Genomic DNA, 14,095 nt, shown 5'->3' on the forward strand with positions numbered 1-14,095 from the left:
ACACTCAGCCAACATCCCTTCTGTTCCCCATTTCCTCATCAGGCAGCTGGGTTTTACAATTCACCCTGAAATAGAGGCTTTCTTATAACTCAGAAGCTTCTGCTACAGAACAGAGCTACTGCATTGAGGACTGCAAGACAATATGAACATTGTATGGCAAGCCAGCATATTTGGAATAGCAAGTTCGGCTTCACTAGCATATTAAGGAAACTGACAAAGATTTTTAACTTTGATTTTTGGTTCTTCCACGTTAAAAAAACCTTCCTGCCCTTTTTTTTTTTAATAGACAGTAAAAAAAGAGACACGGCAAAAGACAGGAAAATTCTTCTTGACAGCTGCTAGAAAGAATACCGTCTTTCTTTGTTAGGTGGTGCATCTCTTCTGTAAGTTTAAAAGACTTTACAAAGGAGGCAAGATCTTGTCTAAATTTGAAAGTTAATTCAGGATAAAGCAGAATGCGAGCTTAAAACGCGACACACATTTTCAAGTAATTCTACATTCAAACATGCATTTCTGAAGCAAAGTGCCTTGTTCAACTTATTCCATACTACGAACCCATTATACTAAAATTGGAACATGTCCCTGTTTTTCCAGAGTAAGAACTCCTATAACACATGTATTCAGGAATAGCCACCTCAATGCAATTATTCTGGCACAACTCCAAATGCAGATATGTACGAAGTTTATCTGTTATCCCTATAACATAGATAGTAATTTATTTTTTTCTGTACAGAGCTACTCCACTAGCTATTGGCACAGCCAGACAGAGAAATATAGTTGTCCCAGAAGAAGCCTAAGGCCCAGATCATTTAACCTTAGGCTTCATAATTTTTCATAGCTTCATTTCCTACATCATGTATCTGAATCAAAACAAAAATTTGTTCTTTCAGAAACTAAGCCTCATACACCACAGGAGAACACAAAATATGGAAAAGATAGGTGCTGGGGCAATTGTAATTACCCTCTGAGTAGCATGGTTGAGCATCTCTTGCCAGGCAGAGTCAAACTGACGTTTGTCATCTTCCAGGAGCCTCTGCTCAGCAAGTGAAATGGTCTCTTTTGCAGCACGCAGCACTTCAGTGGCCCTCTGAAAGTCCTGAGTTGCCCTCTGAGCTTCCAGTTGTGCCTAAAGAAATAAAAACATAACATAAAAAAAACTTTTAAACAGTCACATTTAGAAGATCTACAACAGTAATCCCAAGACTTTAAAAGCACCACACCAGCGTCATGTTTCCCAATCTTTTACTTGGAAGTGGCACATATTTTTCACTGGAGTAAGTACTGCTAAGACAGCAGTTCCCACACAAAGAGGTAATTTGCCCAGAACTGCCTCATAGGGTTTACGGTCAAAAAACCACACAGCTGATGGCCTACAAATAAGCATCTGGCTGAGAGATAAACACCTTATGATGTAAGTTTAATCACTGAGAAACAAAACAAAAGAAAATGCAATAGCAAACTTGTAGCATGTCAAGAGTACACTGAGAATGGCACTCCCTGAGTTTAGTCAGGGTGGATTTTTATCTGATGCACCATTAATCACACTGAATAAATGTTCTGGAAGTATGACCTTGCTATAAAGCACAAACAAGTTTTCTGAGACAGTGGACGCTAATTCTTTGGACATTCTTCTACTTTGCTATCGCTGGGACACAACTGGTGCAGTAAGTCCCCAGCACACAGACACGAAGGTAATCAAGGGAATTTACAGTGCATGTAAAACATGGATAAAGGCCCTGCTATGTCCTTTAGAAACTGCTGCTTCTTTTAAGCTAAGTAACACAAAGTTTGAGCTTGAAGGAAGCACTTTCAAGTGTCTTCATGGAAGCAGGGGAGAACAATCTCCTGGTGAACTATATGGTTCTTGCTGTGAGAGAAAAGACTCCCCCCCCAAAAACAATATACTTCAACCTTCCCAGCAAAGCAAGCACTGCTTAGAAGCCATCTAATCAATGAGCTGTTATCTATTCTGTTCTGGACCAAAAAAATCCTCAGTGACACTGCATGTACAGACCACCTTCATCTCTCCTGAAGGTTTTAACAAGGCTCTCACTATATCCAAATCCAACTCTGAACAGTCGTCAAGTAAAATGCTCACATCCCATCTTGCAGGCTGGAGCCACCTCCCTTTTTCACAGCTGAACACCAGCCCTCCAGGGCCAGCAGCAAACTCTTGCCTATTCAGCCCAAAAGGGGATAGCCAATAAAACAGAAATAATGCCAGTTATACCGCAGGTTTAAGTAGTACCATAGCAGAGTTCAGTAGTGTCACACTTGAGTACCAAGTGTGAACAAGTCTTAGGTGTTCAAAATAGGTGACTTTACAGTAAACAGACAAAGAATATTCATAAAAAAATTACTCGTGTTGTCTGGGTTTTGTTTGTTGGGTGTTTTTTTAATAAAAGATAGAGATATCCTCTCTTTTTATAGTTATCATTGAATGAGTAGCAATTTTACCATTCAGGCCTTCAAACATGCATATTTCACATTGTTTTCCTACATCAGAAATTTTTAATTTCTGAAGCTTTTGTGTTCATTTGCTATATCAGAATTTTACTGCTCTGCAGCTCTTTTGAGGTTGACACACAAATACCTTGTTCAGCTGAAAAGTAAAATCTTAACCTGAATTTTTCTACACTATATATTTCAAAAATTTCTATTTAAAGAAGTACTTTTGAACTGTTTTGTACTAAAACACCTCCCTTCCAGTGTAAGCCTTACATTCAATTAATTGAACATCCAGCACTATGAACACAGTTTTCATCTACACTTCAATGACTCTTCAAAAATAAATCAGGATTACTCCGTTTATTTATATCTCATTACCTATAAGAAATGTCTTTGACCAGACATGACTGACAGGACAAAATAATGAATAAAACTCTACATATCATGATATACATAGAAGGAGTCTGAGAATGAAACTGGGAAAAGAAGTCTGATATACAGAATACTAAACTGAGGAAGATAAAGTGTTATGAGTAAACTAAGAAGTTTTAGTGTGAAGAAATAGTGGTCACTTGGGAAGCGCTAAAATCCCTGATACAAAATAAGTAGAACAATGGTGCATTTCTCCAGCAAACAGCTGGCTACATCTCCTCAACACCAGCTGCATCAAACACCTTCACACTTGAGACGCCACAGTTATTTGTAAAGGTAATGGAAAAAACCCTTCCCTCCCTGCCCCAGGGGAGACAGACTCCTAATTTAAACACAAGTCTCAAAAGGAAATAAAACACGCTAAGTTTCCCTCACTACGTCTTGAAATAGCAGCAAGCTCTTCTTACTTCCTTCCCCCTCTCACACAGAGAGGTACTTCACCCCGAAGTGACCATGAAAAAATAGAAGTTATGTGTCAGAGGTCCTTCAGTTACTAGCTAGAGAGGGAAACAAAATTCATCACAATCAGTGCAGTAATTTCCTTCCAACCAAGGTCCCTGATGCATTTCCTTCTGAAGTGGTTCGTGGTGTTTCCACAGAGAAGAAATTCATCTAACCTTTGCTGCTTTCAGGCAGCTTACACCACACCACCCTGCCTAAAGCCCTGGTGAAGAGCCAGAGCATTAAAGTGTTAATTTCCATGCAGAACTGCACATTCCAAAGCAGCACAAAGCTTTGGGCCAGCGTTAATGGATGCACAACATAACCTCTACTGAATTTTCAAAAAAATTCAAAACTTTTTTTTTTAACTTCCAGTAAGTTTGACCTACGCTAGCAAAGGAATCAAACACAACTAAAGGTCAAAAGTTTCCCATAAAAAAATAGCTTGAGATAGGTTTTAACTAGTGAAATAAAACGCAACACTCCAGTAGGAGCCTGTACTAAATACTGCAGAACAGTACTGAGAATGTCTGGAGGAAAAGCAGGACTGATTTTCATGGAAGACCCTATGAGAGGGAACCAGGTCCCAGTGACTTCCAGCAATAATGCTGTGAAGGCAGCTTCAGCTCCATGGCTGCCTCGCTGCATGAGCGGGCCTGCCTGCGCAAGAAACAACTCACAAACACATGGAAACAGACTGGAGACCCATTCCTAGCACAGAGAGAACCTCATCAGCAAGTAACTGCTTTCGAAACTCTAGTAAAACCAGATCCCAGGGGCAATGCGAGCACAGGAGAAGTACAATTTTCTCACCGTAACTGCATCAGCACTTGAAAGTTTCTGTTGGCACAGACACCTGGGTCAGGGATCAAGACATCTAAGCTAGGAAAAATCCTGCAGAGCATTAGGAGCTGAGTTATTAAATCTCCAGAAAAAACAACATTTAGTGGTAGCTTGCAGTACTAGTAGCTCTTCTGATGAAGACTCTAAAGCACAATTGGCTGCATAGCAGGAAAATGGACTTTATTATAAGAAAATCAGAAGCCAAATTTACAATTCAGCTACATTTCTACTTGCACCTGGACCTGTAGGACATCGAGAGATGAAGCTGTGAATAGGCAGGCCCATAACACTGGGTTTATAATCCATTATGCTTCATGTCCTGTAACGGCGTGGGCAAATGGAAAACTGAAACAAAACCATACTTAAATACTCCCTTCCAGCTGCATTTGTTGAATACTACTCTGCAGTGGCAATTTGGAAACACTCTTTTGTTTTTAAGCAACACAGTTAGTCCAAATAGCAATTTAGCTTCAACAGTTATCTGAAGTCAATCTACAGTCTTTTATTTTAAGCAACTTACTGAAAGCCTGAGAAAGAAAAGATCAAACTCTAGGGTAAAGAATTATACATTCATCATTAGAAAAACATCAACAGGTTTGTGGTTTTGCCAATGTGGATACCCAAACACTTTTTTAGTAGAGTTACTCAATAATTAGGCTTCATTTAAAACTCCCTCCAGCATGTACAAGTTGTTCTGCACCATCATTGACAGGTTGCTCTCACGCTCTCGGTCCCAAGCCTGCAGGTCACTCTGTTTGATGGAAGAGAGAGTAGCCATGTTCTTCCTGTGCTTTTAAAACCATAGAGAATAGGAGCTCATGTCTCCATCCAACCTCCTTACGTTGTGTATGAAGTTTGTCACTTTAGACAGTGGCTGTTTCTCTCAAAAGATAAGAATTCAAAATTCAAATGAATGGTTGAAAACTAGGCTATTTTTCTTTCACCATAAACTTGTATTTGATTTGAGAGAGATTTAGCCCTGGGGAAGAATAAAGAAAAACGTACTAGGGATGAGGACAAAAAGCTCTGAGGGAGGTTGGAGGCAAGCAGGACGTCAACTTTCTGCCTGTCACACATGCACTTGATGAAGTCTACCCGATATAAAAGTGAGAATCTCTTTCAAAATAGTTAGAAGGAGCTAGGCCAGTGGAACCCCTCACTGGAAATAAGAAAGTCTTGACACTTCAAGAACTGGGGGCCTGTGCCCCAGCTCCCATTGCCACAGTGACACTGCTCATTGTGGCTCACGATCAGTGCTTTCTGCCAGGAAGCTCAACTGAATGTCTTCATCACCTCTATAATATAAAGTGGGACTCCTTAAGAAACACAAACGGCCACAGAGATTTAAGCTAAAGAGAATCCCACCGTCACAGCAGTGTCTGTCACAGGCCATCCACACAGACACCAACTCCTTCAGCCACTCTGTTCATCCCTCCTTTGGAACTCAGGACTCTGCAAGCAACCTGCTACAAATACATCTCCCACAACAATTCCTTCCTTACAGCAAGCTGAACATCCAGAAGTCCTGCTCTGCCCACTCAGACTTCTCCTCATGGCCAAGACCTCATCTGCCATGGAATAGGCACTGCCCTGAACTTCCCAGGCAGCTCCCAAAGACTCAGAGGTGACACACAGTAGCAGCACTCACAGAAGCAAATGGAGCACTGCAGTATAAAACATGTCAACTTAGAAAACAAAAAATTGTGTAAAATTAAAGGGGTACTGACAGGGTTCATAATTGCAAGATATTAATGTATTGCTCATAGGTGCTTGATACCAACAAATCCCTTTTGGGGTATAAAAGCTGCACTCTCAAGGGCATTCCTCTGCTTAGCCTACACTGGGCCTTGCACAGAAGGGAATCGTGAACAACAGCTGGATTATGTTATTAGCTACAGATAGGAATGAAAACAAAAAAAGCTAGGCCATGGCAAGCTAACAGAAGAAAACAAACCCAGGCACTTTTTCAAATGTAGTCCTCTTGGAACTGGCAGCAGCATACAGACATCTGCTTGTCCATTTTGAAAGCAGAAAAAACCCTGTACTCTTTAATTATGAAATACAATTTTCTGATTGGTTCATACAGCTTTTATTGATCCAAGTCCTCTTCATAGTCAGAGCCCTTGTCCAGCCGACCTAACAGAGGATTTTTCCCCACTCTAACGTATATAGCTTGAATCTATGACATATACTCCATTTCATCTAATCTCTGATGTTTTTGTTCCTGTACAGTATCACTGACACTGAAACATGGTGCAACACAGTTATAGCATTCCTCTGAGGTTAGCTGACATCTAATACACCCTGGGAGACATTACTCAGTCTCTGACACGTGAATACACCTGCATGCAGCTGACGGCCCAGCCAGGCTGCCAAAAACAGATGCAGAGGGTACATTTTGTGGAGACAAGCCTATACAGAATTTCTCCCCTCAGCCAGCCTCCCTCACCAGAGGGCTAGACCACAAGTGTTGATAAATTCATGAAAAGGACATCACTAACCTAACCAGCAGACTTCTCATCAGAAATGGCAGTCAGTAATGATCCATTATTTTCAAGTATTTACAAAACTGGCTTCTCATTTATCCAGGTGAACCTAACTCATCGTGCACTGCCAAGGCCTTGACATCCACTTTATTTCAGCATCTCTGTGTTACTGGCAATGAAAGGCATGAACAATTTCTCCGTTTATGAAATCACTGTAAGCTGGAACATGAAAGGAACACACAGATGCTGCTCAGAACAAGGCACCAGCACACCACGTGCAGGCCCAAGGCCTTTGCTCTAGAAGGCACTTGTTTGTCACCATGAAACCAATGTCTCTCCCACTCATTAATCTTTAAAACAATAGTTTAATTGCTATCAGCAAACGTATACTTGCTTACTATCAAATAGATAATGATTAACTGTGTTCCAGTCACAGTTTTCAGAAGGAAGCAAGTTTCAGATGTTTCCATTCTGGTCTCCTCTCATTCTTTTATCAGCATCCCACAATTAATTTGCTGTGCAAATTATAACAGGGAACATATTTCAAAACAGGAGCTTTACTCCATCAACTGCTCACCAGAGTTGCTGTAGTACTGCCTGTCTTTCAGGGATCACTCTGATCGCACTGACTGCACCAGGGCATCCTGCACAAGCTTCTGGCAGGGATGAGGACAGCAGGATCACCACTCACTGACAGCAGTATACCTGTCTTATCCACTACTGCAGTAGATTCAGTAATTCAGAAGCCTAAAAGGTGAAGGCACCATTCACAGTGACCAGCCATTGAGTGCTGCTACTTTGGCTCCAGTTTTCCTCAAGCTGTTTCAATACAGTTGGTAGCCCTTAACAAGAGCAGCACTCCAAATATCAACACATGGGCCCATAATGCTCAACATCCTAATAACAATCTTGATACCGGCACAACTGCATCCATGGTAAATCTGCAAGTGACACTAAGTCAGAGCAGGTGGTTGAAAAAGCAAATGGCAGAACATCAACCCAGATGGCCCTTGTGAAACTCGCCTGAGCGAAGACAAACTTTACAAGGTTCAACAAGCAGACTTGTGGAGTCCTGCACCTGGGGTGGAATAATTCCATGGTCAGCCCCACCAAAGAGGAGCTGTGCATTACAACAGGCATCAGGCTGAAAAAGCTGAAAAGGTGCAGTCTTGTTGGGAGGAAGGTGAACCGTGCCCTAGGCTACATTAAGAGGGCTATAGCTGGCCAATCCTGGGAAATTATCATTCCTCCCAAATGAGTGGTGGTGAGGTTGCATACTGAATACCACATCCAAGCCCTCAGTTTAAAAGGGATGTCAAGATAGGGTAGAGGCCTACAATGACTCCCACAAGGAGTGCTGAGGGATGTGGGTTTATTTAGTCTGCCAAGGAGGAGACTAAGGAGCAACGTAATTAGCTGCCAGCTAAATCTGAAGGGGAGCTGTAAAGAAGACAGAGTCAAGTGAATGTTTCTCGGCAGTATTGGATGGTATAACATGGAGTAACAGCCACAGATAGCAGCTTGGAAATTCAGGTTGCACACTAAAAAACGTCTTTCTTATCAGGAGGGCAGTGTGACCCACAGAGAGTTTACAAATCTCCATCTCTGGAAGTTTTCACAACTTGGCAAAGTCATGGTTGATGTAATCCAGCAATGTGACAGTTCTGCTTTCAGCAGGAAGTTGGGCTCAGATGACCTCCAGAGGTCCCATACAACCAGTATTTATATCAAATACCATCATTTTTTCTTACAGTTTCTCAAAATCCAAAGAACATTTTTGCAAAAACTTTGCAGTGACGCTGAATGTTCTCCTAGATTCTCAGTCACATTTTCCTGAATAAACAGACTAGTGGTGTAATTGGGGGTAGGGGTTTTGTTTGCTTTTCTTAAGGACCACGACCTTCCTTTCCTCTCTCCCAACAGCCTAAAAATTCTGAGATAAAAGAGAATTGAGAAGTAGTAAAAACCACCAGAAACCCCTTCTTGCTATAGGCCATGCACAAAGTTTTATAAACAACTTCGCCTTGGGAGTGACCTCATTTTGACAGACCTATGAAGCCTTGTGAGCTACACATTAAACTGCAATGACGCATTACTGACAGAAAATACAGCCTCTCGAGAGTCTGAAACCCCCTCATTCTTTAAGCTGTTTATTGTAAAGCTCTACAATTGTACATGGCTTAAAATATGCTTTTTCAAAAGCAGATTTGAAGATTTTTAACCGGATGGAGAAGGCGAAGTGGAGAAGGAGGAAAAGGTGAAAACAAGCCTTGTTAGATTTTTATGAAGGACAAACCATTTCCTCCATGCTGCCTATGGAACACTATAGCCATATGTCCCTTAGTCTCTGCTTTTGATTAGGTGTCTTAGTCTTGTGCTGGGCTTTTTGGCCCCCTAGATGCACCTACCCCTCCTCTTCTAACAAATTAATTGTCACAAAACTGACCTGAGTTCTGGTTCTGTGTTACTTTCCTGGTAAACCTGTAGTCTATAAAAAGGTCCAGGAAATAAGAGTAGACCTACAAAGCACGTTTCAAGAGACATCCAGCTCTATGCTAAAGTTAGGTGATATGTGTAACTCCCTTAAGATAGGATCATAAGCCATGTTCCAAGAGACAAAAAGTTCAGGGCACATCCAGCATTAGCTACTTCTGTCACCAGCATACAGACAGTTAGACTCCTCAGACAGAATCCCACCTCCCTTCTTTAGGAGCTATGGAAGGAAATGGGAAATAAATATCTGAACATACAATTTCCCTAAACGCTGTTAAGGCAAATTTTGGACTGGACTGAACAATCAGCTGCCAACCCTTCTCTGTTCTCTGGTGGCTCCCATCTAGGCTGTACACTAGGATCTTGTGAAACAAGGGCAAAAATATCACCTCTGAGCCAACCATTGCCACTGTGCAGTCAGCCATTTGAAACTTACTGGTCTTCTCACTGCTTTTAACTGATCTAGCTCCTTGCCTTACAGGAACAGGGAGGTGATGCTCATTTGAGCACTGAGATTGTATGAGAAACACTACCTCAAGCCTTCTGCCCCTCCTTTGTTTTTCATGTGGTTGTTGAGAGATGCTGGTCTGCTTGGAGTTACTCACAGTGATTAACAAGTCTATGGCACCAGAGTACGACATATTATTCAGCCTAACACCATCCAGGCACAGCCTTCTTGGGCACTCACTGCCATCTGCTTGTTAGCTGTGCACTTGTTTGTGGCCAAAATTATTAAGCTGCTGCCTTCTGGAAGAGGGGATCATAGAATATGCCCAAGCTTTTCTCTCCAAGGTAAAAGATCTTATTAAGAGAGAAAAACATCAAGATAATCCTCCAGGCAATATGCACCTGCAGTGTGAGAGCTTAGGCAGTGACTCAGCGAGCCTAGGGTTTATAGCTGGTTTCCAGGTTTAGAGAGGCTCTACATACTCATCTACACCTGGCATCAGCTTCCTTTGCTGGAATTAAATATAGAAGCTAGGAACAAACTCCCACAAATGCACCCTGCAAGAGGTACACTGTCTGCCTTAGTGGATTTGCTAATTATCCTAGATAATAAACATTCAGCACATACAGATGCAACAGATAAATTCAGGAGAAACACTGGATCAGTGTCTCACATAATTGCCACCAAAGCAGCAAATGTTTTTAAGTAGAAGTTTCCAGAGTGCTGGCAAGGGATTGGCAGCCTGGCTCTGAAAGCACACCTTGTGCATGCATACTGGCAGAAACCAAGGCATGTGGGTAGGAGTTTCACCTGGCTGATGGGCTGCTCTGGACACGTTTTCCCAGTTCCCAGAAAGCCTCACACCCACCAGCAATTGCCCATCCTCAAGAGCAGAGATATGCTCTGGAAGAAAGCCCCAGGGTAACCTTGTACATCTTTGCATGCTCACAGCTACTTCTGAGACAGTCATTTTCCTAAGGGACATATTGAAGATAACTATCTATTGACCCTTTAAAGTTTTTCCTAATGGAATGATATGACACCATAGCACATGTGACTCACAGGCTTGCTTCACTTAAAAGAAACAGTTGCAGGTGGTACCCTGGACAAATGAAGGGCTAAATCCATTCCATGAAGGAAAAAGTCTAGATAGCAGCAGGAATAGAGAAAATGTCAATTCCACTTCACAGCAATAAAATTCTCCTTTGAGAACAAACCATTAGCACCCTTTACCAAATGAAAAAAGAAAACCCCACCAACCAACCCAAACCATATTATAGCAAAAAAAAAAAAACAAACAACCACCCACCCACCAGACACAGACACATCTAAAAGAGATGGACATTTCTTCCACATTCTGGCAGCAAAATTTCTCATTTAATAGTAGAACTTCAAGTTTGCTGCAACTGAAAGATATTTCTCACAGAAACTGTCGATGCAGAGCCATTCCCACACATGCTGCACAGGAATTAGGCTCTTCAGATAATCTTTTCCAGCAAGAACAAACGAGAGCTCATAAATTCATACTGTTTTACTAGAAGTCATAATGAAGCACATCTAGAAGGCAGTAATCAACATCCATGTCATATCTGTTTTGGCAGCAGCCCCTAGCATGAGCATTTATCATTTCATAATAAACTCCCACCTATTTAGACCACTATACACAGTAAAGACCGGGTTAGATGAACAACTTCCCCAAAGTTGCAGGACCTGTACTGCCTTCAGCAGTCACCCCTGAGCAATTACCCATAAAACAGGTACATACGATATCACCCTGACCTCAAGTCACCCAGGCTCAAATGCCAACTCCTATTTTTAACAGATTATCCTGTCTGTGGCTTACAATCTCTTAAAATAGCCTTTACTAGTGAACAGAAAAAATTGGGAGGGGAAATAGTGAGAGAGAACAAAGCAAGGTATTCTTTCCTTTAAATTGTTTTCTTCCTGTAGATTTGCCTTTTGGCAATAGATATGCAAGTGTCACAGCTACACAAAGGAACGCTCTATCTAACCTCTTGGGTTTTAACAAATTGAAGAGGATGCAATATGATGTTAATCAAATCTTCAGACAACAGCAGAGGAAAAAGGAATTCACTTCTATTTTCTCATTCCAGCACCCTTTGAGAGCTATTTATGCCTACCTGCCACTTCCAGCATCTGCCATTGCATCTGTGGCTAAGCACAGTATCCAGATCACCTGTATCACTTCTTTCTGCCTAAATCAGCTGACATATATAAAAAAAACCCCAAGTTTTCCTGTCCTAGCCCTCTCCTTGTTACTCAAAAGAACAGAGAGTATTTCCACACCTACCTACCCCAGCATTCCAACACTTGAGACCTACTTGCACAACACTTTTAGTATTTCACAACAGAAGAAAAACAACAAGAAAAAAAACATTCTTGAAGATAGGAAAAATAATTAGGTCATTGGATTCTTGACAATTAATGGAGAGGAGGCTGAACAGCTATCTGGCTTTGTACTACTGCCATCTCATAGCTGAGAAATTAAATAGGCTTTGGGGTGGTTGGGGAAAGTGAGAGAAAGAGACAGGACAAGAGAGTCATTTTCTCCCTCTCTTCTAGATAAATTCTTCAAAACAATAAAACAAACAATTCTTCAAAACAAAACAGTATTTTCTTCTATTTCTACCAACAAAAGAAGAAGAGGGAAGAACCTCTAATTTACAGCGCACAGCTAACAAATTTGCATAATGGAATCCTCCAAGGCACATCAACCGGTAACGATGAGAAAACCAGTTACAGTTTTTGCATCAATAGCTTATACAAACTAATCATCCATCAACAGAATAGTCCTCACATCAAACAAAAATGTAGGATGTATAAATACAAACCCAAAATAACTAGACCCATTCACTGAGGCACAGAAAGCACAGAGAGACACAGGAGATCTAATTTTTAAAGGAGGGACACTACAGGTATTTCAACAAACAAGTGGCTAAAAATTAGTTCCTACTATCCAAGAACACAGTATTTACAGATGATATTGCTACAGATGCCACCTAGTCTGCAGGAAATACGAGCAACCAAGCACTAAATTTGAATCAGGTAAGGATTTTTTTTTTTTTCAGTTCATCTGTGAACTAGCAGTTGTTAGTGCTCCCAAACGTGGGGCAAATTTCCATCTGCCCAGGATCAAGACGGTAAAAACCTTCCAGTCACACTGACCCACTATCCTGCATTAGTAGGGTTGATGGGAAGACAAACACATTAAGGAGCTTTCTTTCACAAATCAGGTCTTTGGCAGAACTTCCCAAATCCGACTAGACAACATCTGTTATCTTCTCAGCGGTTTAAGGACAGCTAGTTTGAGATGCTTGAATATCACACTGCTCAACCAGATGACAAAACCAGAATATAAAAGTCATATTGAGTCATACTTAAACTTTAATAAATAATGTAAATCAGCCAGATAAAACCTCACTTTTTGACCCAGGTAAGTCTACCTAAGCTCCTTGCTTCTTAGGCTTTGTTGCTATTTTGGCCTGAAGAAAAATGCAACAGAACCATAATTCAAGACTTAAAATACAATTTCCAGGTTTTAAGCATTCAGGTGAAGCAAACAGAACACATCAAGCATAAGCTCCGTCCGGCAGCAGTGAAACACAGAGCCACATGCAGCTGAATGCAAGGTAAGAACTCCTACACACTACTCAGGGGGTTTCAAACACAACCGTGCAACCACGATCGGAGAGCACAAAAAAAACCCCACTCAAAATTCTGAGTATGGTAAAACATTTTCTTGACTGAACTCAAAGTACGTCCTGCTTTAGAAATACAGTTTACGAAACTCAGTGGATTCCCTGGTGGAACTCGAGGAAATGACTCCTCACCCTCAATAATAAAATTACATATTCCCTTGCTTGGCTTATTTCCTCTTCAGATGGGTGCTTGGCCCTGCAGCCATGTGGAAAGCGAGATTAATATACTGAGAACACCCCCTGGGATCACAGCAACGGGAACTCCATATTTCTCAAGAGGACTGACGTCATATCGACATGGTTTCCCCAAGATTTAATGGTGTGGTTTGTAATAAAAAAAAGAAAAAGTCTGTGGGAAGAAGGGGTTCAGGCCTAGAGCAGGCCCATAGGGAGCAAAAAGGAAAAAAGGACACACAAAACTTCACAGGCCATCAAGTACAACCCACAGCCTCCATGCTTCATGGTTTCAGGCACCACTTCTTGCACAGCTCACCTACGTTTCATCTCCTTACCATTTCTTCACAGCTCTGGGCTTCCCGATTGCCCACATAGCAACTTCCACGTCTCTCTTCCCTTCAGAGCATCCCAGCCATCTCTTCCCAGGCAAGGCTTGTCTTGCCTGCCTGACTCCCTCTCTCCCGTGCCTGCCCTGCCGCAGTGCTAGCCGAGGCCAACACGTCAGCCTCCATCCCACAGACGAGTTTCTCAACCACTAACAGTAAGTCCCAGTTCAGGAAGGGAGCTGCTCCCCTACCTCTCCACCCCACCAACACAAGTAATCTAAA

At 41.7% G+C, this 14,095-nt stretch overlaps 1 protein-coding gene across 1 annotated transcript in view; it reads right to left on the reverse strand.

Moving 5' to 3' along the window:
* SH3BP5 (SH3 domain binding protein 5) overlaps positions 1-14,095 on the reverse strand; it is a 52,708-nt gene that overhangs the window by 18,817 nt on the left and 19,796 nt on the right. Inside the window, exon 4 of the mRNA XM_032696719.1 lies at positions 962-1,126. Coding sequence (XP_032552610.1) covers positions 962-1,126 — 165 coding nt within the window. The remainder of the gene's footprint in view (positions 1-961; positions 1,127-14,095) is intronic.

This window comes from Chiroxiphia lanceolata, chromosome 1 (genome assembly GCF_009829145.1).
Source record: "Chiroxiphia lanceolata isolate bChiLan1 chromosome 1, bChiLan1.pri, whole genome shotgun sequence".
Classification (NCBI taxonomy): domain Eukaryota; kingdom Metazoa; phylum Chordata; class Aves; order Passeriformes; family Pipridae; genus Chiroxiphia; species Chiroxiphia lanceolata.